This window comes from Quercus lobata, chromosome 5, assembly GCF_001633185.2.
Source record: "Quercus lobata isolate SW786 chromosome 5, ValleyOak3.0 Primary Assembly, whole genome shotgun sequence".
NCBI lineage: Eukaryota > Viridiplantae > Streptophyta > Magnoliopsida > Fagales > Fagaceae > Quercus > Quercus lobata.
In genome coordinates, this window is record NC_044908.1 from 15154168 (window position 1) to 15178075 (window position 23908).

At 34.9% G+C, this 23908-nt stretch overlaps 1 protein-coding gene across 1 annotated transcript; it reads right to left on the reverse strand.

Moving 5' to 3' along the window:
- Positions 1 to 4983: 4983 nt before the first annotated feature.
- On the reverse strand, positions 4984 to 19949 carry LOC115990032. The gene is made up of 4 exons (XM_031113893.1): positions 19604 to 19949; positions 18571 to 18770; positions 7014 to 7950; positions 4984 to 6857 (listed from the first exon to the last, which is right to left on the reverse strand). The coding sequence occupies exons 1-4, from the start codon at positions 19947 to 19949 to the stop codon at positions 4984 to 4986; spliced, it is 3357 nt and encodes a 1118-aa protein (XP_030969753.1).
- Positions 19950 to 23908: the final 3959 nt, after the last annotated feature.

Below are 23908 nucleotides of genomic sequence, written 5' to 3' on the forward strand. Positions count from 1 at the left end.
TTAGATTTGTTTTGAAATTATTTTGAAAATATATTGCGAATGTAGTAACACTACTCTTATTTTTGTTGAACCCAAATTTTTATAATTATCAAGTCAGGGTGTTCAAAAATTTTATTAGGATAGTCACAATAGGTTAATTTAGCATATAATATTTTTTTAGCAAGTGTATATATATACATTTTTCTGCAAGTCACCTGTGACCATCCTGGCTTGCATGTAGAGCTGCCACTGCTGGCAGATAATGAGATAGGCAACAAGGTTGAATCTTGGTGGACCTAGCTCCTAGAGATGCTTATCATGGTGCACATAGACACTCTAGAGCATGTTGCACTGCTTTTCTAGTTTTCTCATAAAGCCGTCGTTCCAACCCACGAAGTAAACAGAGAAAAACAAGAACCACCAAAGCAATATAAGTGAACCATCTAAGTGGAATGGGAAAAACTATAGATGCTAGCAACGTCACTACAAGTGCAGCTGAGAGATCGCTGATGTGACCGCAAACAAGCACATATACAATAAAGAAGCAAGAAGGAAATGGAAGCGTATATGGTTGTAGGATGAGTTTAAACTCTTGTTCAATTACTTCAATTGTATAAAGGAGACAAAGCCCGGGATCATAGATGCAAAGATGGCATGTCGTGTGGTAGTTTGGTGGAGATGTGATGGTAGAGACATTCCAAAAGGTTGCTGCTATATTGTGATTTGTGAGTGCACGACAAAACATAAAAGAGAGAATATATTGAACAAAAATGTAGTTATTATGGCCAGTGAGAAAGAGAGTGAGATATGGGGCCATATATAACCTAATCGTTGAAGATTCGGGCATTGGAGTTCTCTTTATATATTTATGTATGGTATGCCCCTAATTCATGCGAAAATGAATAAATTCAGTAATTACATAATGATGATAGAGAAATTACAAAATTATATTATCAAGTTTTACAAACTGAACTAGTCACAAAAAATAATCTAACATTTTCATTTTTTTTATGATAATTTTTATTTATGTTGATGAACTGTCACATGATTAGGTAATTCAACCACACAATGTGTAACAATAAGAATGAAAGTTATTGAACAAACAATATGATCACTAAAGCATGTGTTTACCACCCAAGTATTATTGCCATAAGCATGTCTATCCACAAGTTTAGCAGAAAAAATGGAATGCTTAGTATAAAATAGTGATTGGTTTAAAATTGTGTTACCAGCCGAAGGGCTAGACTGAGATGCATTGTAAGAAATATTGTTAGCCATGCCTATGGGGTTAGGCTGAGCATCAAAACCTCCAATCATAGCTAGCAATTTCTGACATTGCAAGGGAAGTATGTTGTGAGTAGAAGATGGAACAGCTTTTATGAATCAAAAAGAAAAAGAAAAAAAGATGGAACAGCTTTTGAGACCATTTCTGAGCAAGGCGCCTGACTAGCCACAGGTTTTCTTGTTTTAGTCTTATAGCCAAGAAGGTAACTATGGATTTTGTAACATTTCTCAACAGTATGACCAAGTAAACCATAGTGACTATATGTGGGCCTTTCTTGAAAGTCTGTTCCAAAATAATTTGAGCCAGAATTGGTAGATCCAAAAGACATAGACTTTGCTGCTAGAGCAATAGACTCAACAAAAGGTCCATTGTTGCTATGACCATTACCAATGGATCTGTGTCTCTCCTCTTGATATTGCATACACACTTTCCACAAGAATAACAAGGAGTTGGACTAAAATTCTGAATCCCATCCCAAAGAATTAAAAGATGAGTGAAATAGTCACTGATTGGGATTTCTCCTTGAGAAATACTAGCAAGATTTTTCTTTAGTTAGAAAATTTGAGGTCCATTTTCTTGAGAAAACCTCTCTCAAACATTGTTCCAGACATCAATAGCAACAGTGCTTCTATAACCAACTAGTTGCTATTCTTGTTGAGACACAATTAAGAATCCAAGAAACTACCATTTCATTGCACCTTGCCCAGCTTTGAACCACAAGAGGCATTTTCTCCATTGATGAATTCAAGCTTATTAATTCTTAACACTCAATTCTCTTTCCATTGATCTTGCCCAAGTTGGATAATTTTCTTTAGTAATTAAGGGCCTGTTTGGTAGCAGATTTCAAGTACTGTTGTTCAAAATGATGTGAAAACTGTAGTTTAAAAAATGTTGTAAAAACATGTGTTTAAAGTACTTGTAATGCAAAAAATGTGTTTGGTACCATATTTCTAATAACATTTTTTTAAAAAGTGCAAAAACATAATTGTGTGTTTGGTATGTGTAAGTGTTTTTGAGAAAAAAATGTAACTATTCTGACATGAACAGTAAAATGGAATTATTTATTTATTCTCTTTCTTTCTTCTTCATCCCATCTCTCTCCTTCGTGAGTCCAAGCTAGCTTGAACAATTCACTAAACAATGCAAACCCAACTGAATCAAAGCCAAATTGCTATTTTTTTAGTTGAGACGAGAAAAGAAAAACCCATAAAAACTCATACAAAAGAAAAGCCATATTGCTATTCTATTCAACTGAATCACTGGTCATCCAACCCAGAAAAAAGAAAAACAAGAGAAACCCATCAACTAGGATATTTACACACACACAGACACAAAAAAAAAAAAAAAAAAAAAAAAAAAAAAAGAAGAAAGAAAGAAAGAAAGAAAGAAAGAAGAAGACAACTTGCAAGAGAGAAAGAGAAAAATAAATAAATAAAAGAAGAAGAGAGAGTGGCAGCGTGCAGGAGCAAGAGGAAAAGAAAAAGAAAGAAAAATGAAAAAAGATAAAGAATAACTTACAAGAGAGAAAAATAAAAAAGAAAAGTATGGAGAGAGAAAGAAAATTGGTTAGGTATTGTCAAATCTCTAAGTCTCACACATTTTTAAATATTTACAAAAGTGCTATTGAGAAATATTATTTGAAAATTGAAAATTGATAAGAGGAGTTTTTCAAATTCAGTGTTTAAACACCTTAAAATGAGAAACGTAACTCAAATACTCCTAAATAAAATCCCCTATTGAACGCATTGTTTTTTTTTTTTTTTTTTTTACCCAGAGTTTTCAATGTTTAAACACTGAAAACTATCGTTTGGAATCCCTTACCAAATTGGTCCTAAGGGTTGCAATACAAGGATAGCACCAGGATTCTCAGTATGATGTAAGAAGAATTGACGTGATTCATCGATAGTGATGCTCGAAGATGTTGAGGTGATGGAAGCCATTGATGACTTTTGAGAAAAGCTTTAATCTTTGAGAATTGAAAACCCTAAAATTAGAATCTAGAGAGGAAACAAAGATTGTGATTGTATTGAATGAATAATTGATACAGATTGATTCCAATATATATGGAACTAACTATAGGAAAGCAAACGGAATAACAGAAAACTAACTAACATTCCCACTACTAATATTATAGCTGCCATCCACTCACACACACTTGACACTAGCTTAACTTAATGTTCTTATGCTACATATTACATATAGTTTAGTATCACACGACGACGTAGCTTATTGTTATTAAACTGTCTTCTTTTTCTTCTCTTGCTCTGTCTTCTTCTTCTTTTCTGACTTCTTCTTATTAATAGCAGTAACTGAACTACTTTGATAATATACGAATATATCTATATACAAACCTTAATTACAAAAAAGCTTATTTAGAAAACAGAAGGTTTTAAACATGAAATATCATCACGTAGAAGAAAAGCCATATTTAGTAAATAGAAAAGGTTTTAACATGAGATGTCATCACGTAGTACTTATTCATCATATTCTGGCAGCTGATGAGATAGGCAACAAGGTTGAATATTTATGGTGCACATAGACACTCCAGAGCGTGTTGCACTGCTTTCCTCATTTTCTCATAAAACCGTCGTTCCAACCAACGAAGTAAACAGAGAAAAACACGAAGCAAAACGAACACCAAAGCAATATAAGTGAACCATCTAAGTGGAATGGGAAAAACTATAGATGCTAGCAACGTCACTACAAGTGCAGCTGAGAGATCGCAGATGTGACCGCAAACAAGCACATATATATTATCAACTGAGTGATTGAGTTTGGCTTCAACTTTAGATGAGATAAAATAGAGAAGCAAGGTGGACATGGAAGCGTATATGGTTATGGGATGAGTATCACAAGGATTAATTAAACCCTTGTTCAAATACTTCAATTGTATGAAGGACATAAATAGAGGGATCATAGATGCAAAGATGGCATGTCGTGTGGCAATGGGGAGTGGCCTAGGCAATGAGCTTCTTTGGTGGAGATGTGATGGTAGAGACATTCCAAAAGGTTGCTGCTATATTGTGATTTGTGTGAGTGCACAACACATAGAAGAGAGAATATATTGAACTAAAATGAAGTTAGCATGGCCAGTGAGAAAGAGAGTGAGATATGGGGCCATATATAAACCTGACCGTTGAATATTCACGTGAAAATGAATTGGAAAAATATAAAATTAGTAATTACGTAATGATGATAGAGAAATTAAACAAAAATTATATTATCAAGCTTTACACACTGAACTAATCACAAAAAATAATCTATCATTTGCATTTTTTCATGATAATATTTATTTATTATATTAATGAAGTGAAACTAATCACATGTTTTTTATTTATAATTGAAATAGAAAACTGCTCAAGCCAAATTTAATTGTATATATATATATATATATATATATTTTTTTTTTTTTTGATGTGAAACTCATTACTTTAAAGTAAACTCAAGACCAACTACATGACATCTTGGGCCACCAGCCCCTCAATACAAACTGGAACTTCCTCAACCCACGCGTAATGGTCTGGCACGCTTTTAGCAAATTGGGCTAGCGTGTGTGCAACCTTGTTTCCTGACCGGCCCACATGGCTAAAGTTTACATTTCTAAACCCATACAGCTGGGACAATGACCCATTAATAACATTAACAATAGAAGCTGGGGCCTCTGTACGTCGTTGCATGGCGTTCACGACAGTGAGGGAATCGCCTTCAAACAGGCAGTCTCAGATTCCCATTTCCCATGCGAAGCGGACACCTTCCTCCATTGCTTTAGCCACTATCTCAACAGCACCCAACGGAGCCTTTATCCGCTTGCTAAGTGCTGCCACTACCTCTCCGTGGTGGTCCCTTATCACCACTTCAATCCCGGCTTCCTTTTGCTGAGTAAAAACTGCACCGTCCATGTTTGCCTTGTACCACGGAGGCTTGGGAGGTTGCCATCTTGCTTCCACAGAATCTTTGAAAGGCCGTGTAGAATAGTTAGCCATCACAAAGTTCTCCAAGAGCTCTTTTGTCCACCCAACGAGGACGGACGCTGGTTTTCTGCTCTTTCCGTGGCGCACTTCATTCCGGTTCGTCCAGATGCCCCATGCCGTTGTTACCATCAAACCCACGTCCTCCATCGGCCACTGCTTCACGTTTCGGGCATACCACAATAAGTCCAAGAATTCCGGGCAGTTGTCCATCACCTTATCCGTATTCATCCCTGCTTCCTTCCATACTTCCTTCGCAAGGTGACAGTGCCAGAGTGCATGGCCTGTTGTTTCTTCAAAGCTTCCACATACCTCATATGTATTATCCGCCGTTATCCTTCGCCGGAAGAGATTAACCTTTGTGGGTAAGATATTCCGGCAAGCACGCCACGTGAAGCTTCGAATCTTATTAGGGACATTCAATCGCCAAATAAACTTCCAAAACTCCTTCATCCGTGTTGAGTTTGAGCTCTCCTCTACGTCATTGCCAGCTCTCTCTTTAAGGGCCAAGCTATAAGCTGACTTCACCGTGAACTTCCCTGAAGGAGTCAGCGCCCAGATAATGTTATCATCAGGCAGCATTGGGCTCAGTGCAATGGTAAGAATCGATTCCACATCCTTGGCCATGAGAGTTCGCTGTAAGGCTTCCAAGTTCCATTCTCCCCTTTGGTGATTGATTAACGAAGCCACTAATAGTTCTTCCCCACCACTCGGGCATGGTGTGACAGCTTTAAAAGTGGAGGATAAAGGGAGCCAGCAGTCTCCCCAAATCCAGACTTTGGCTCCATTTCCTATCCTCCAACGGCTCCCATTCCGGACTAACTGTTGTGCAGCAATTATACTCCTCCAAGCATATGAAGGTCTTGTCCCCACAGTGGCTGAGAGAAAGTCTCCATGTGGAAAATATCTAGCATGGAAGACACGGTAGAAAAGTGAAGTTGTAGAGGTTTGAAGGCGCCATCCCTGTTTGGCTAGTAAAGCCAAGTTGAATGCTTTGAGGTCCCTAAAACCCATACCGCCTGTTTCCTTAGGAGTGCACATCTTCTCCCAGCTAAGCCAAGCCATTTTGTCAACCCCATTATTTTGTCCCCACCAAAATTTGCGGACCATACTAGCAAGCTCATCACATAAGGAATCTGGAAGTTTGAAGCAACTCATAGTATAAGAAGGTATTGCTTGGCCCACTGCTTTTATTAAAATTTCTTTGCCCGCATTCGATAGGAGTTTTTCCTTCCACCCTGAAAGTTTTTTACCCAGTTTGTCTTTTAGATCATGGAAGGTGTTCTTCTTGGATCGCCCAACCAACGAAGGCAATCCTAGATATTTTTCATGCTGGCGTATGACTTGAGCTCCAAATCTAGACTTTATTTCCTCCTGTATTGCCCGCGGAGTATTTTTGTTGAAAAATAGGGCAGTTTTGGCTTTATTGAGTTGCTGTCCTGAGGCAGCTTCATAAACACTGAAAATGCGCTGTAACTCATCACATTCTTCCAAAGATGCTCGACAAAAAATCAAGCTATTGTCGGCAAAGAACAAGTGGGAAATTCTTGGGGCTCTCCGACACACAGCTACACCATTGATATTTTGCCTTTCTGTTGCACGACGAAGTAGTGCTGAAAGACCCTCTGCACAAAACAGAAACAGATAAGGAGATAATGGGTCCCCTTGGCGAAGGCCCCTAGAAGGGACTATTCTACCTCAGGTTTGCCCATTAATGCGGATAGAATATGTGACAGTAGTTATGCACCTCATAATCACTTCAATCATTTTCTGATGGACACCCATTTTCCTCATAATATTCTCCAAGCAAGTCCATTCTACCCTATCATAGGCTTTGCTCATGTCCAATTTTAGAGCCATCTCCCCCACCCTCCCAGACTTCTTTTGGCTAATGTGGTGCATGGTTTCGAATGCAACTAACACATTATCAGTTATAAAACGCCCTTTGGTAAAAGCACTCTGATTTTCACTGACAATAGTTGATAAAACACTTTTCAATCTATTAGCAACAGCTTTGGAGGCTATCTTGTAGGCTACATTACATAAACTAATTGGCCTATATTCAGTAATTTTTCTAGGGTTTTGGACTTTGGGAATAAGAACAATCTGTGTGTCATTATAGTTAGGAGGAACAATACCATGATTCAGGAAATCCAGTGCAGCTTGAGTGACGCATGTGCCTGTGAGCGACCAGAATTTCTGATAGAAAAGGGGTGGCAAGCCGTCCAGACCTGGCGTAGTATTGGGGTGCATTTGCTTCAGTGCTAGGGCAACCTCTGAGGCCTGAAACTCTCTGGTTAACAGCAGGTTCATAGCATCCGTGACTGTAGGTGTGATGGCATTCAAAAGCTCTGTCATATCTCCCGGCTGAGTGGAAGTAAATAATGTGGAGAAATACTGTGTAGCGACATACTCGATATCATCCATACCCTCCTGCCATAGTCCATTCCCATCCTCCAGCCCCTGAATCCAATTCCTTTGCTTCCTGTTCGAAGCTTTTGTATGGAAGAAACTAGTATTACGATCCCCTTCCTTCAGATAAATATTCCGAAATCGTTGTTTCCACATGACCTCTTCTATATCCAACCAAGAGTTTAGAGACTGCCTGACCTGCCGGATGGTTTCCAGATTGTGCTCCGGGTTGGTTTCCAGTGCTTGGAGCCTATTCCGAAGTGATTTGATCCAGTTTCCAACATGGCCAAATTCCTGCTTGTTCCACTGAGTGAGACGAGCATTACATGAGGATGATAGTATACCAATCACATTCAATAAGCCTTTTTTTTTTTTAGAGAAACATTTAGTAAGCCTTTTATTGTAAACTTTGTAATAGTTTTAACACCTTTCTTAATTATAACATGTATGTAGTGTTTCATCAATTTCTTGAAGTTTGCTTCTTGATTGTTATAAAGTTTAAAATAAAAGTCTTGCTATATATATATATATATATATATAAATTCTCTTTTTATAACTGATTAAGAATCTTGTAACTATATTATGATATTTTAATAAAGACATTTAGGATTCAAATTATCATTTCCTTATTGAAACTACCAAAATATCAAAAAATGAATTCCTTTTATAGATAATTATTGAATTCAAGAAAGAACTTTAGATGGCCTTCTTATTGTGTATAGAAGAACTTATTTGTACGGGTGTATTTAATTAAATTCTTTAAGCCTAAGAACATTTTTAAAAGATAATATATTAAAACTGTACATGTGTTAAAAATAAAAATAAAAATAAATACATCCAAAAGGAACCTTAACCCTGGTTGGACAACGTGTAGGATCCCGTGAAAGGGATGGACATGAGTTTGAATTTACTTTCATAGTAAGGAGCTGGGCCCGATATTAATTTGGATAACAGAACACGCCCTCTCATAAAACTGCAACTTTAATTATTATTACTTAAAATCTTTTAATTTATTATTTATTAATTTTTTTCTTAACTCTTTTCAATTATTTTATTTGACAATGATGTTTTCCAATTCTAAAACTGGTTTATTTTATTTTATTTTTATTATTATTTAAATGTAAGTCCTTTCTACCAAATAGACCAGATTATTTGGAGTCTGTCTTCACCTCTTGAACATTTGGAATTTAAATTAAAATGTTACCTAAAAGGAATGGTATGGCAGCAGCTAATTAGACGGTCAAAGGTTTCTGGCCAATATCATAGGAAACGTATCCCAAAAGGTATTAATCGTCAAGCTAATTATTATTTTAAGGCTTTTGTTAATTGTGCATCAGAATATTTTAATGGTTCTCACTGCATTGTAATTTTACAAAAACAAATAAATAAATATTTTTTTAATGGGCAAAATTTAGGTACAATATTTATGTACTGTTTCTTAAATTTCCTTCTTAAGATTAGTCATGGGGCTGTATTTAGCTAAAAATATACTTCCATTTCATAAAAGAAAAACAACATTAATTAGCAAAATCTTAAGATGGAAATCTATGGAACATCACCTATGTACTGTACCTTAATTTTTTCTTTCTTTGATAGACTTTTGTCCTTGTTTTCCAACAAAAGCTAATCAATCAAATTAAAAAATTATACCTTAAATTTTAGAGTTTAAAGGATACTTCCAATCTAGATAAAGTTGAGATATAAATAATGAATCATATTATTGTTGATTGTTGTGGATCCAGCCCCAAACAAAAATCCTTTCTCCAACTACTATTATTTTCCTAAAAAAAAAAAAACTACTACTCTTATAAAAAAATATGTATGATGTTGATTGTTATCTCCCATATCATTGCTTTAAGCCTATGTCACAGAAGTCTTGCCCTATATTATTACAAACCCTAAAACTAATATAACCTAGCCTTTTCACATTTGTGTGCATACGCTGCGTTTATATGTATCCAATCCTTCCAGCGCTGGCTTTAGGACTACGTCACTGAAGTCTTGCCCTATATTGTAAAAAGCCCTAAAGCTAATATAACCTTTGTGTGCATGCCTTGCATGTATAATTAGTATTACATCTTTGCAGCGACGTCACTGAAGTCTTTGCCCCCACAGGCAGAGACGGAACTGTTGGATATTTTTATAAAAAATATTATATTTATTTTAATACTCATTTATGTGTATTAATTATCCCTTAATATCAGATACGTTGATTGCTAAATTTTAAAATTCAAATATAATTCAAAATTTGAATAACTTTTGTCAATAGTAATCAGGAAATTTATGAACATTAACGTGATATCAGTACCATAGTTGCCAACATATTTGGTTTTATTACATATATATATATATATATATATATATATACTTTTCATTCTAAATGTTTTGTATTCAAACGTTCTTATTTGAATATGACATAATAACTATATGGAAGATATTTCAGTACTTAAATGTACAGCTATTACTGAATTATTTTATGTTATAATAAGTTACCCTATATATACAAGCGTTTACTATTTGGATTAAGGAAAGTAAAAAACAAATGGCAATATTTATGCATATTTGAAATTGTATTACATGGTTTGGCTTTTAATCTTCAGCCACTTTATGAGACATTTAATGTCATAGCATCATGATCCTTTCTTTTTGTTCTCAACGTACAAAAGTTTGGCAAAGACAACCCTTGAGTCTTGATATCCGGTCTATATTATATTATATATATATATATATATATATATATATATATAAAGAAAGCTATTGATTATATATATAAATTAATTTCAGTAACTTTTTTATGACTATTTAATTGATATCAAACCCTTTTGATTCTTTGGCTATGGACAAGTTATAGGTCCTGCTATATATATATATATATATATATATATATATGGAAAGAAATAAAAATCATAGAGACACATTATTTTTGAATTACAAAGCTGCAAACTTTTCAAAAACAAATTTTTATTATCCTAAACACTTACCATCTATTGCTTCTTACTACTCACAAAAATATTTTATCTTTTACAAAATTTCTGGAAAAAGAAAGTACTATAGAGAGCTTATATCCTACGAGCAGTGTAGGCTTGCAAGGATAATCAACAAAGGTGACTAGGCTGTTGTATCCTGGGGACAACGTGCAAAAACTATTTGTCTAACTACATCGGATATACCGTAGACGGCACGATTTGTCTAAAGATAGTGACTTGGTCCACACCTCATTTCTGCCACCTCTTTGGTAAAATCAAATTGTGTAATTTCCAAGGAAAATTCAAGTATTATCTCTCCTTTATTTCCAACAGGAACTACACTTGGGTTGGGGGGGGGGGGCATGGCTCCCCTCAGGTTTTGAAAAATTAACTAGTAGTATGTATAGGCTATACAAAAATTCTAACTTTTGACCCGAAATGGTATATACTTGCCCCCCTCCCCACATATTTTTACAAATTGACCCATGAAATTTCCCAAATTGCTTTAATCAAACCATCCCTTTGCTGCGTTGCCCCAAGAATATCAAGAAAATCTATTAGACAAACCAACAAAAGAATTCATAAACCTGAATAATTAGAAAAACCTTTAGACAATCACAAATCCAGTAATAGAAAAAAAAAATACCAACAAGATAAGTACAAATGCCAAATCCTTAGCAAAACGATCCTTTAGTGCAGCACCACCACCATCATCTTCTTCTCTGGCTGGTTGTATCTTTGCTGCTTTCTTCTTCTTCTATTTTTTATTTATTTATTTTTTTTAATAACTTCACAACCTTTAGACTTTAGTGCATGCCTTCTCTCTATTTTGCAAAATGATGATTGAGAAAGGCAGCTTGGAGATTGTGGCAAAGATGGCTACAACTCATTGTGGTTCTTGTGGCCAACATATAGTTACGTGCACTTAATTGTTTCTTTTGTTTTTTTGGTATGATCATATAGTATATACTACTTTATATTCATAAAGACATCTTAAAATGAATGTAGTAGTATACTACCTTATATCCATTAATTTTGTTGTAACTTTATTGTGTTAATAAATTACTAATAATAATATTGACTTTGCCTTGTGGGTGTTTTTTTTTTTTTTTTTTTTTAATTTAAAATTTTAAACTACAGAAATAAATATTGGAAAGAAAAATAAAAAAAATATTAATTTTTATATAGGTTAAAGATTCTTGACTTTGCAAGTCAAAAAATAATTTGAATTGTTGGATAGGATAAATTCCTAAAAATTAATATTAGAATACATCCACAAATATGATATTATGATGTGTATGCATTTTTTGGTCGGCTAAAATCAATACTTGCGAAACTTTTTTTTGGTTATGCTTGTCTCCCCCCCCCCCCCCCCCCCGGTTCAAATCCTAGTTACGTCCCTGCTTAAGGCCACGTCACTTAAGCCTTTGTCTCCTACTAAAAAAATTCTTAAGCTCTTACAAGGAAAGTAACAAAATAATATATATGCCTCTGTGTGTGTTTTGGCAATTTCTCCTCCACCCCAAAATGTCACCTCATCAAAACTAGATATCAATAGAAATTGAGCTTCCTAAGAGCCTTGTAGGTTGTAACTCAAACTAATGAGCACTTTTTAGTATGTCCAAGATATCTAGAGTTCAAATCTCACATACCTTATTGTAACTATTGAATTACTAAAAAGAAAAAAAATTATTGAATTATCAAAAAAGAGAAAGAAATAGAGTTGAATTGAATATTTTAATCTTTCTTTCACATTGCTTTACTTAAACTAAAGCAAAACTCTTTCTTATAAAAAATATATTTTTTTATCTCTTTTGTTAATAATTTATACTTGAATCATAATAATATTCTTGATACAAAACTATCTTGATTTCTTTAGTATTAGTTCATCGAATTATATGTTTAATCACTTAGGTAATTCTATTATTAAGTGATGTTATAAAGTTGCCTTAATGATAAATTTGGTTATATTGTTTTACTCTTCAAAATTTATTTTGTTCTTGTTATATTAATATATTATATTATATTATGTTGTAGATAGCATCTCTTTTATTTGTCAATATTTTTTTTGGATAAACAAGATAATTACAAAAACTAGAAATTAACAAATCTGTTACAACACATAGAAGTTTTGTCAAAAGCCAAAAGTCATTCCACCACATTATCTGTCAATATTATCTAAAGATAAATGACTACTCAATTTAAATATGAGATAGGGAATTTGTTAATTGGAAAAAAATGAAAAATAACTTTCTAGCAAAAAAATTGTTTATTGGAAATGTGTTAATTAAGTTCATTCAGCTTTTAAGGGAATTTAATTCTAAATGACTTGGTTAATCCCAATTATTGGATTAAAAAAATAACCTTCATTCTACTAATAATCTAATTAATTAATATATTTTAAATAAAATATGAAATATGAAATACAATTGACTTCTTTAATTAAATAAAACTATATTAAAACCAAATATTTCTTTGCACTTACCGCATTCCAGGTTAAAGCTTAGACAATCTTTCTGGTTATAAAGAAGGAACTTTTCTTAAAATATTGCTTGGACTATAGATTATAATATTGGATATATGAATATCCCTTCCTTAATTTCGCAGACTATATGTTTGGTTCACTCTAGGAGAAAGACAATGTTAGACCTTTTTCAATTGCAATATTTGTAAATTATCACCGCGCACTCTTGACGTGACAGTTACTTCATAAGTGTAAGAATTTGTGGAGTGTGAGGGCCACGGGCCGGGGTTCAAATCTCCAAGAGAAAACTCCACACATATATACACTTAGATTAGACAAATAGACAAGCAGTGCTAGCTCAATTGTTAGGAAAATAGACAACCATCTAAGCCCCCCCCCCCCCCCCCACAATGAAAAAAAGACATTAAATTTTTACCAACAGAGATATTTCTATACTAATGGAACTATTAATTAAGTCCCAAATATTCACCAATAAATAAATAATAGTTTTTTTTATCAAATACAATCAGTTAGAGGAAAATATTTTCATTAGATGTGGCTGTTCGTTTTTCTTATTTTTACAATGTAGAACTAACTTAATCACCCACACACAAATAGGGATGACAATTTTGCCCCGCCCTACTTGATCCGCCCTTCCCTACTTCGCCTCAGGCAAGTTTTTCCCACCCTGTAAAGGTGGTGGAGCGAGGATGGGGAGAGATTTTAGCCCCGCACCACAAGGCGGCGTAGGGATGGGTTTAGACTTTTTAGACCCAACCCGCCACATCCCAGCCCCGCCCCGCCCTGTATTGATAAGAGTTAAATTGTAAATTTTTTATATCCTAAAACCCTACTATTTAAACAAACATATCATCAGCTTATTTTATTCTACCCAACAAGGCTTTCTACCTCTCTTTTTTTTCTTTTCTTTTTTCCTCTAGCAAGGTTGGAAATAAGTTACCAATTTTAACATTTTCTTATGTCTTTATTATAAACAAATTTATACACTATTGAATCATTGATTTTGAATTATGAGATTTTTGTTTTTGTTGTAATATTGTCTTGTTAAACACTTCAATAATATTATTCAATTTTTGCTAAAAATTAGTTTGATTTGATAGAATAAATTTATTTGTAATTTCAAGAATATTTTTATTAACGAAATAGGTTTTATTAAAAATAATTGTAATAGTTGTGGACAAATTAACAAGAAGTAGGGTTTTACGGGATAGGGCGGAGCTTCGTGGGGCCTCAAGGAGCGGGGATGGGGCAAGAATATTTTTCCCGTCATGTGGAGCTAACGGGACTGGAATGGAATAAGACAAAACCATATAGGGTAAGGGCAAAGACCCCATCCTTTAGACCCGCCCCGCCCCACCCCACTGTCATCCCTATCAGTGACAGATAAAAAGGAAGTTATTAGAAATTAGAAAATGTGGTTTTTTTTTTTTTCTTTTTTTGGATAAGTTTTTACACTAAACACAGGGGATTGGGGAAAGGGGGAAAATATGGCTTTGAGAAGTAATCCAATTAATGACTTATAGATAACCTCATTAGGCTGCGCTTTCAGATATTGGGTTGGACCTGATCCAACTCAGACTATGAGCATAATTGGGTTGAAGGTAACCATTTTGTGGTAGGGTTGCACCAGGCCCAGACCTGATCCCAGACATTATGAACTGGGTCTAAGGGGTGTTGCCTATTGTAATGATCAAAAACATGCATCAGAAGGAGCCCAATAAGAAACTAATATAGTAGACCATACGTATGTACACATATTTTGTTGCTACTTTTAGGAAATTAGGAAAATCAGGAAAATAGTAATATTCTACATCCACAAACTTTTTTACAACATTTTGATAAACTGTTAATGTGACAAATTGTTAATGGTTTTTCATTTGGGCTTACCACTTACATAACATTTTTATTTACTAAAAGTCACTCACTATGTCAACATTTTGTAAAATATTAGTCATTAATCCCGTGATCAAGAGGAAGATATTGGTGGAATGTGTGAGATTAGGATAACTACATGAAAATTAATACAATGTGTCCTATGAACTCATGTTTGTTATCGATCATCCATGCAAAACGTCCATATATATAGTAGCCAGGGTAGAGTGAAGAAACTAGACTAAGCAAGAAATACTTATCAAGTCTGAATAAAGGTCTGAAGCCCACAAGAGAGTTGGTCTGAATAAAGATTTATATAGTAAAATTTATAGTCTAGTTTCTTATCTAAGTATATAATAATGTACCCATCATCATAAAGTCTTCCTGAAAAATTGATTTCCGATCTTAATCTATCTCCTCATTTTTGTGCATCAATTGTTATACACACGCTGCTACCTCACTGATAGTCCTCTCATTTTTACTGCACCGCCACGTAGTCATGTCACACAATCAAATAAATGAACACAAAATTAAATTCTACGCCACCCTTAAGATTTTAGATGTGCTAAACTTTCATTGCCACTAAACACTTAGAGAATATGATTCTCACTTTCAAAAGAAAATCCTATACTTCAAAAGTTCTGATCAAATGCTGCATATATAAGAGTTATTGATAGAATCATAGATCAAAAGCAAATCTAGCACTTGACAAATGCTAATTAATTAACCTGTATTCTCTAAGCAAGAATGGTGAAATATTGGTCTGGATTGTTGGATTAACCATAGGTAGGAGTAAAAATCTGAACCTGACTCTGAGTACAATCAAATCGTTAACCCCTTTCAGTGTTATCTCGTTCTATTCCTACATTTGTGACAGTTTGCCAATACTAGGCCATATATGAATCTTGTAGGAAAATATGGCTAAATGAACAAGTTTGATTCAACAATACAAACCCTAAAAATTTAGCAATGACAAAAATAAATAGATGGAGTTAGAAAAATCTCACAAACTATAAAATCACGCAAAATGCGTTATCTTTAAAGGTTGATTCATGCCACCCGGAGTAGAACTCAGTGTGAATGGCTCTTTTGACCGAACAACCCCCAAGATTAGACTATATAGTGATTTCTTCAAGTTGATCACACACTCAAGCAAGAAGAACTAAGAACAACCTTAATTTGCCTTTCCTTAAAACTAAAAATTGATGCTGAAATTTTTAGTGGAGATGAGCAAAAAAGAATAGAGCAAAACAGAGGGATACGGCTGGAGAAGATGAGAAAAATATAGGTGTTGAATAGTGTGAGTTGTAGGGTTTATAAGCTAATTGATACGAGGGCTGATGGGCTGCACCAACAGTTATTGTGCATGCCAACGGGCAGCACATTAAATGCCCCAATGGGCAGAACCAAATTGGGCTAGAGCAAAAGAAAGGGAAAAGGAATAAGGCCCAAGAGAGATTGAGACAAGCTTAAGTCCAACCCAAGCCCAACTCTAACCCTTAGCCCATTATCTTTTAATCTATCACTTAAGTGGTGCTATGGTTTATAAACCTACATGTCTAACCAATGTGGGACACAAGCATAGTTTAAGAGTTTGAAACACACATACTTCAACAATCCTCCACATGTTACAAACACTAAACTAGGAAAGGCAATAAACTCAAGAAAGTATGCATCAGTATGGTACCCTAAGGTTTTAACTATACTTAGGGTAAATAAGTAGGAACTACTAGACAATGGTAGAGTTAGACTCTTTTAACCAAGCTATTAGATAACCAAACTTACCACCCACATACCTTTCTTTACCAAGGTTGTTCCATAAGCGGGTTGGCGCCTTATATAGGCCATGCGCCATTGGGTTTTATGAGAGCTCTAAAGACCTACCCAAGTCTGATAGGAAGCAGCACAACTTCCACTCCCACATAGGTGGCATCCATCAAGAGTGAGTGCAGTACACCCTATCCCAACAGGTAGGGACTATGGATCCATTAAGAGCTAGAGCTCAACCTCCAACAATCTGCAACTTAGCACTATCTCACACCATAGGGATGGACTCATCACTAATTTCCTCAATGAGATAGCAGAATACATAATAACTAACAGTGCCCATATGGACCACAAATGATCTCTACCCATTTAACCCCTTGCATGGAATCATCCATCATATAGGTTGGGCATTGGCCATAGTGTCACAAATTGGGTATCAGTCCTATCCCCCTTGATGTCTCACTCACTAGCCTTCTTGCTAGTGGCTTGGTCAAAGGATCGGCCAAATTCCTTTCTGGCCTCACAAAGTCCAAGGACATTACACCAGTATCAATGAGCTACCTCACAATATTGTGCCTCCATCGGATATGTCGACTTTTCCCATTATAGATTTTGTTCTTAACACATGCTATGGCAGCCTGGCAATCATAATGTATGCAAATAAAGGAATAGAGTTAGTATACAATGGTATATCATTTAACAAACTCCTAAGCCACTCAGCTTCGGATCTAGCCTTTTCTAAGGCTACTAACTCTGATTCCATGGTGAATCTCGCTATGCAAGTTTGCTTGGATGATTTCCAAGAGACAGCCCCTTCAGCTAGTGTGAACACATATCCACTAGTGGGCTTTACCTCATCTGTATCAAAAATCCAATTAACATCACAATATCCTTCTAATATAGCAGGATAACCACAATATGACAAACCATAATCAAAAGTACCCTTTAAATATCTTAACAATCTTGATATTTCATTCCAATGTTCAATACTAGGATTATTAGTATATCTACTCAATCTATCAACAGCATATGCAATATCAGGACGAGTACAGTTTATCAAAAACATCAAACTACTAATGATTTGTGCATATTTATCTTGTGAAACACTATCACCACGATTTTAAACAAGTGCACCTTTGAGTCAAAAGGAGTAGACATAGGTGACATATCAAAGTGTTCAAACTTTTTAAGAATTTTCTTTACATAGTGAGATTGTGATAGTGTAATGCAATCATTAACCCTAAGGATCTTGATGCCCAAGATTATATTTGGCTCACCCAAATCTTTCATATCAAAATTAGAGGCAAGAAAGTATTTAGCATCATGCACAACATCAAGGCTAGTTCCAAATATAAGCAAGTCATCAACATATAAACATATAATAACACCTTCATTATTAATAAACTTGCTCTATATGCATTTATCGGCACCATTGATTACGTACCTATGTGTAAGCATGATATTATCAAATTTTTCATGCCATTGTTTAGGTGCTTATTTTAAACCATATAAAGATTTAACCAACTTACAAACTTTATGTTCTTGTTCAAAAATTACATAACCCTCGGGTTGCTCCATATAAATTTCTTCTTCTAAATCATCATTTAGAAAAGCAATTTTAACATCCATTTGATGTACTACAAGTTTGTAAATAGAAGCAATGAAAAATAAAATTCTAATAGATGCAATTTTAGTAACCGGAGAATAAGTATCAAAATAATCCACATTATGTTTTTGCTTATAGCCCTTGGCTACTAAGCAAGCTTTAAACTTATAAATTGTACCATTTGGTTTTAATTTCCTTTTAAACACCCATTTGCAACCAATAGGTTTTACCTTGGGTGGAAGCTCAACTAATTCCCAAGTATCATTAGACATAATAGATTCTAATTCATTATTAATTGCTTTCAACCAAAAAGGTGTATCTACAGATTTAATTGCATCATAGTAACTTACAGGTTCATCTTTAACAACATAGGCAAGGAAATCGTTACCGTAATTCTTTTCCTTCCTAGCTCGCTTGCTCCTTCTTATTTCTTACACATCATCAACAAAGTCATTAGAAATTTCAATAGAATCATGCAATACTTTTTCCTTCTTTTTCAAAGGAAACACATGCTCAAAGAATATGACATTTTCGGATTCAATAATAGTGTATGATTCTAATATATCACTTTTGATGACAAGAAATCTATAGCATGAACTATTGCAAGCATAACCAATAAACACACAATTACATATTCTAGAACCAAGCTTTCTCCTTTTAGGCTCGGGTAGCATGACCTTAGCCAAACACCCCCACACTTTGAGGTATTCCAAGTTAGGCTTACGCCCTTCCCAAAGTTCATAAGGAATTTTACCAGTTTTCTTATGAGGTACCTTATTTTGAATATGGCAAGCCGAAAGGATGGCCTTCCCCCACATATTGGAGTTACCTCATGTATTATGCCATTTTGTTCACAAAATTCCTTAAAAGGATTAGACTCATATTCACCACCTCTATCGATTCTAAGTCTTTTAATCCTTTTATTCTTTTGATTCTCAACTTCACTTTTATACTTTATAAACATCTCCAAAACTTCATCCTTGGTTCTTAGTAAATAAAGTTTAGTGAATCTAGAGTGGTCATCAACAAAGATCACATAAAATCTTTTGCCACCTCTAGTCACGGTGTGTTTTAAGTCACCCAAGTCACTATGTACCAATCCAAGAAGCTCAGTTTCTCTTGTTATAGATTTATAAGGTTTCTTGGTGATTTTAGTTTCGGCACAAATTTCACATTTGTCCATATTAGCTTCACTTAGTGAGTTAATAATTCCACATTCTTTCATTTTCTTTATATAGCCAAGATTAACATGTCCAAGTCTACCATGCCAAACATCAATGGAATCAACTAAGTAAGCACAAGAAGATGAACCTTTTTCATTAATAACTTGATCAACATTAAGTACAAAGAGACCTTCATCATCATAGCCCTTACCAACAAAGACTTCATTCTTAGTTAAAGTAACTATGCTACCATCAAATAAAACTTTAATACCGGCCTTACCAAGCAAATGTACCGAAATGAGATTGTGTCGAAAGTGAGGTACATGAAGGACATTATTAAGTGAAAGAGCTTTACCGGAAGTTAGCTTCAAGAGTACCTTCCCTTTACCACTCACCGGCACAGACCTATTGTCCCCAACATAGACACATTCGGTGCCTTCCGCCATAGGAGTTTAGGAAATAAACTCCTCTTTGAATGCACCAATGTGTCTTGTGCAAGCCGAGTCAACTACCCAACCCTTCTCTTTTGTCACCAAGTGTGCTTCACACACCACGGCCGCAATGATCTCTTCGTTTTGCACCACATTTGCCTTATTTGATGTAGAGCCTTTGTTGTTGTTCTTATTGTTGTTGAAGTTGCCCCTTGCCCTACATGTTGCCACATAATGACTTACTTTGCCACAAATAAAACAATTACCTTTTTCTTTTGGATTTGAGGATTTGGACCATTTTTATTATGAAATTTTCCTTTTCCCTTGAAATCATGTTTCTAATTATGTTGTGGAGGTCTAGAGGGTCCTCCCTCTACAACATTAGCCTTGGAAGTAAATTCCTTAACTCTAGAAACCTTTTCTGACATCTATTTGTTTCTTCAATTTGAATATCAATGATGGTTTGTTGAAGATTCAAATAGGTTCTATGGTGGTTATACTGGTGTTTATACTCTTTCCAAGAGCCCGGCAACTTAAACACTAGACCAAGAGCCACAAACCTCTCGGGTAAAACATCACCCTCTTTAGCTAAGTCAGATACTAATTTTTGAAAATCTTCAATTTGGCTAGAAACACTTTTTTCCTCAACCATTTGAAAAGACATAAATTTAGCCGTAACAAACTTTTTTGCACCCTCATCCTCAAACCCATAATGACCATTAAGTTCATCCCATAAATCTTTAGCACAAGTAAAATGACAATAATTATCAAACAACTTGTTAGATAAACCACACGTAATAGTATGAACACACAATTTATTTCTTTTTTCCCACTTTGCTATATTTTTAGGATCTTCTTCAGGTTTAGGCTCATAAAGAACCTGATCAATTTCGGTAAATTCCAAGATGGGCAAAACCCTTTCTTTCCAACATTTAAAATTATTTCCATCAAAAGCCTCAAGCTTTGTAATTTCCGAAATGACCTTAAGAGAATCAACCACTTGTTTTTTCATTTTTAAAACACAAATATCAACCTTTAAAATTGTAGGAAATATGACTAAATGAACAAGTTTGATTCAACAATACAAACCCTAAAAATTTAGCAATAACAAAAATAAATAGATAGAGTTAGAAAGATCTCACAAACTATAGAATCATGCAAAATGCGTTGTCTTGAAAGGTTGATTTGTACTACCCGGATTAGAACTCGGAGTGAATGGCTCTCTTGACTGAACAACCCCCCAAGATTAAACTATAGTGATTTCTTCAAGTTGATCACACACTCAAGCAAGAAGAACTAAGAACAACCTTAATTTGCCTTTCCTTAAAACTAAAAATTGAAGCTGAAATTTTTAGTGGAGATGAGCAAAAAAGAACAGAGCAAAACAAAGGGATACGGCTGGAGAAGATGAGAAAAATATGTGTTGAATAGTGTGAATTGTAGGGTTTATAAGCTAATTGATGTGAGGGCTGATGGGCTGCACCAATGGTTACTGTGCATGCCAACGGGTAGCACATTAAATGCCCCAATGGGTTGCTTGTTTAATGCCCAACGGGCATAACCAAATTGAGCTAAAGCAAAAGAAAGGGAAAAGGAATGAGGCCCAAGAGAGATAGAGACAAGCTTAAGTCCAACCCAAGCCCAACTCTAACCCTTGGCCCATTGTCTTTCAATCTACCACTTAAGTGGTGCTATGGTTTATAAACCTACATGAGAACTCATTTCTAACCAATGTGGGACATAAGCATAGTTTAAGAATTTGAAACAAACATACTCCAACAAATCTCACACATATTCTAACCTCCAATAGACTCTAACCTTCACCAAAGTCGGGGTAGAGGCCTTAAGAAGCAATGGGGGAAGCTAAGCTATTTGCTATACTATCATAGCATAGCTTAATGATTAAAACAAACCTCAATGCTAGGTCACAAGAAGTGGATAGCAGGGGAAAAAAATCATAATCAATTAATATGACAATGAATAAACATTTGCTTGTAAGGGTTCTGAACTACTTGTCTGTGTAGGAAATTAGAAGGCTTCAGGTCTCTACCTATGAAGCACGGGTGCATTTCTGGATTCAGGTGTGGGTGCGGGACTTGGCAATTTTTGAAAAAGTAGGGTACGGGTGCGGTGGGGTGTGGCGATTATAAAATTATTAAAAATATTTTTATTTATATTTTCTATATATTTGTACTATTAAAATATTCTTAAAAAACACATTACTATGCCTTGATTCACAAAAAAAGGAAAGAAGAAGGCAAGAAACACAAAACAAAAAAGAAAACACAAAAGAAGCAACAAATATTCAGAATAAAATTGAGGAAGGACAGATTTAGGATGTTTGGGCCTCATTCAAAGCCGATTTTGGCTGTTCCGGCATGATTCAAGGTTGATTTCAACCTGTTTCAGTCACCAGTCGATACGACCTGATTCGGCCGATACGGCTTGATTTTGGTTGAATCGTCCCAGTTCGGTGCAAATAAAAGCTGAGTCGGCATGAATCAAGCTAAGTCGACGCGAATCCGTGAAAAAAAAAAAAAAAAAAAAAAAAAAGCTTAGACGCAGCACCAACGTGTGGGCAGCCGCGTTAGACACCGCACCTCGCGTCGAGCCGCGTCGGACTCCGGTGCGGCACCCTCCCGACCACGTCTGTGCTTCATAGGTCTCTACTCTTCAATGTGATTGATGAGTTACTTAGTGGAAGTAGCAGGGATGGAGCCATTGTTTGGTCCCCAAATTTTGGAAAAAAAGAAAAAAAAAAAAAAAAGAGGAGTATATATATTACTTACAGATTTGAGCAATTTTGCCCATATAAAATTAGACTTGCCGCCCTCAACAAAATATTTGACCCCTTTAAACAAAATGAAAAAGACCAAGAAACATTTACAAATCTAAAATCCCAAACAAAACAAATTAGTAAACCCAAAAAATTAGCCCAACAACATAGACTAATAAAAAAGCTAAAGAAATTTGAGTACAATTAGCCAATTTACCAAAATATTAGCCCAGCCCTTAAAAATTTTGAAACAAAACCAATTTGATCTCAAATCATTCCATCAAATTCCCCCTCTCCTCCCCCCCCCCCCCCCCCAAAAAAAAAAAAAAATCCCTAACCTAGAGAGAGACACTAGTATTGAGAAGTGAGGCAGAGGGAGTGAAGGCTAAGACCAAAATGCTGCAGTACCACGCAGCTCGTCGGTACCAAATTTGCTTTTGAGAGAGACCAAATTGCTCTCTCATCTTTGCTGAGGCTGAGGCTGAGCATATTTTCTCTTATTCTCTGTAACTCTCTTTCTCTCTTTAACTTTATTTTTTGTGGTTGCAAAATGAAGTTTCACTATTTCTATTACTTTAACTCTCTTTTATGCAAAAGGCTTGAAACTGAATTGGCATCTCCCCATGTATAAAGCGTTTGGGGGTTCAGGAGAAAAATGGTTCGAACTACAGGGTTAGCAGCATGTTGTAATTATTTCTAAAAAAAAAAAACTCTTTTACTTTTTGGAGTTTGTACCCATGTACTAGGTGTTTTTTATTTTTATATTTTTTATGAACCACCTATGTGCTGATTGGGTGATTTTGTTTTTTTTAACATATACACACTGATTGGGTGAATTTGTTTTTTTTTTTTTTTTGTTTTTATAACATATGCCTGTATGAATAAAGGAGCAACAGTATCAATAAATAAATAAATATTTGCCGTCTATAATTCTAGCTATTTATATAAATTCTTGCTATACAAAATTGTGTCAAATATAGATTTTTTAACTGAGAGTAACAAATGATACAATATAGATAAATAATTAATGGTTTTGCTTTTTTTTCTTTTTTTTTTTTTAAGTTGAGATGGTTTGAAATTTTAATTGTTGATATTTAATAAAGTTGGTTGATTGCAGTGTTGTGCTATGCATGGTGTCATTTTTTAAGAACAATTTTATATAAAGGAACAATTTTATATATGAATTCAATTATAAATG

Bases quoted from the DNA above. Each gene is read 5' to 3' on its own strand.
- LOC115990032 (XM_031113893.1), bottom strand. From the start codon at position 19,949: ATGGCGGAAGGCACCGAATGTGTCTATGTTGGGGACAATAGGTCTGTG. The intron at 18,771-19,603 runs GTAGACTTGGAC...ATGATGTGTAAG, and splicing joins TTCCATTGATGTTTGGCATG to AAATAAGAAGGAGCAAGCGA. The intron at 7,951-18,570 runs GTAAAACCTATT...CGTCTCACTCAG, and splicing joins TAGTTGAGCTTCCACCCAAG to TGGAACAAGCAGGAATTTGG.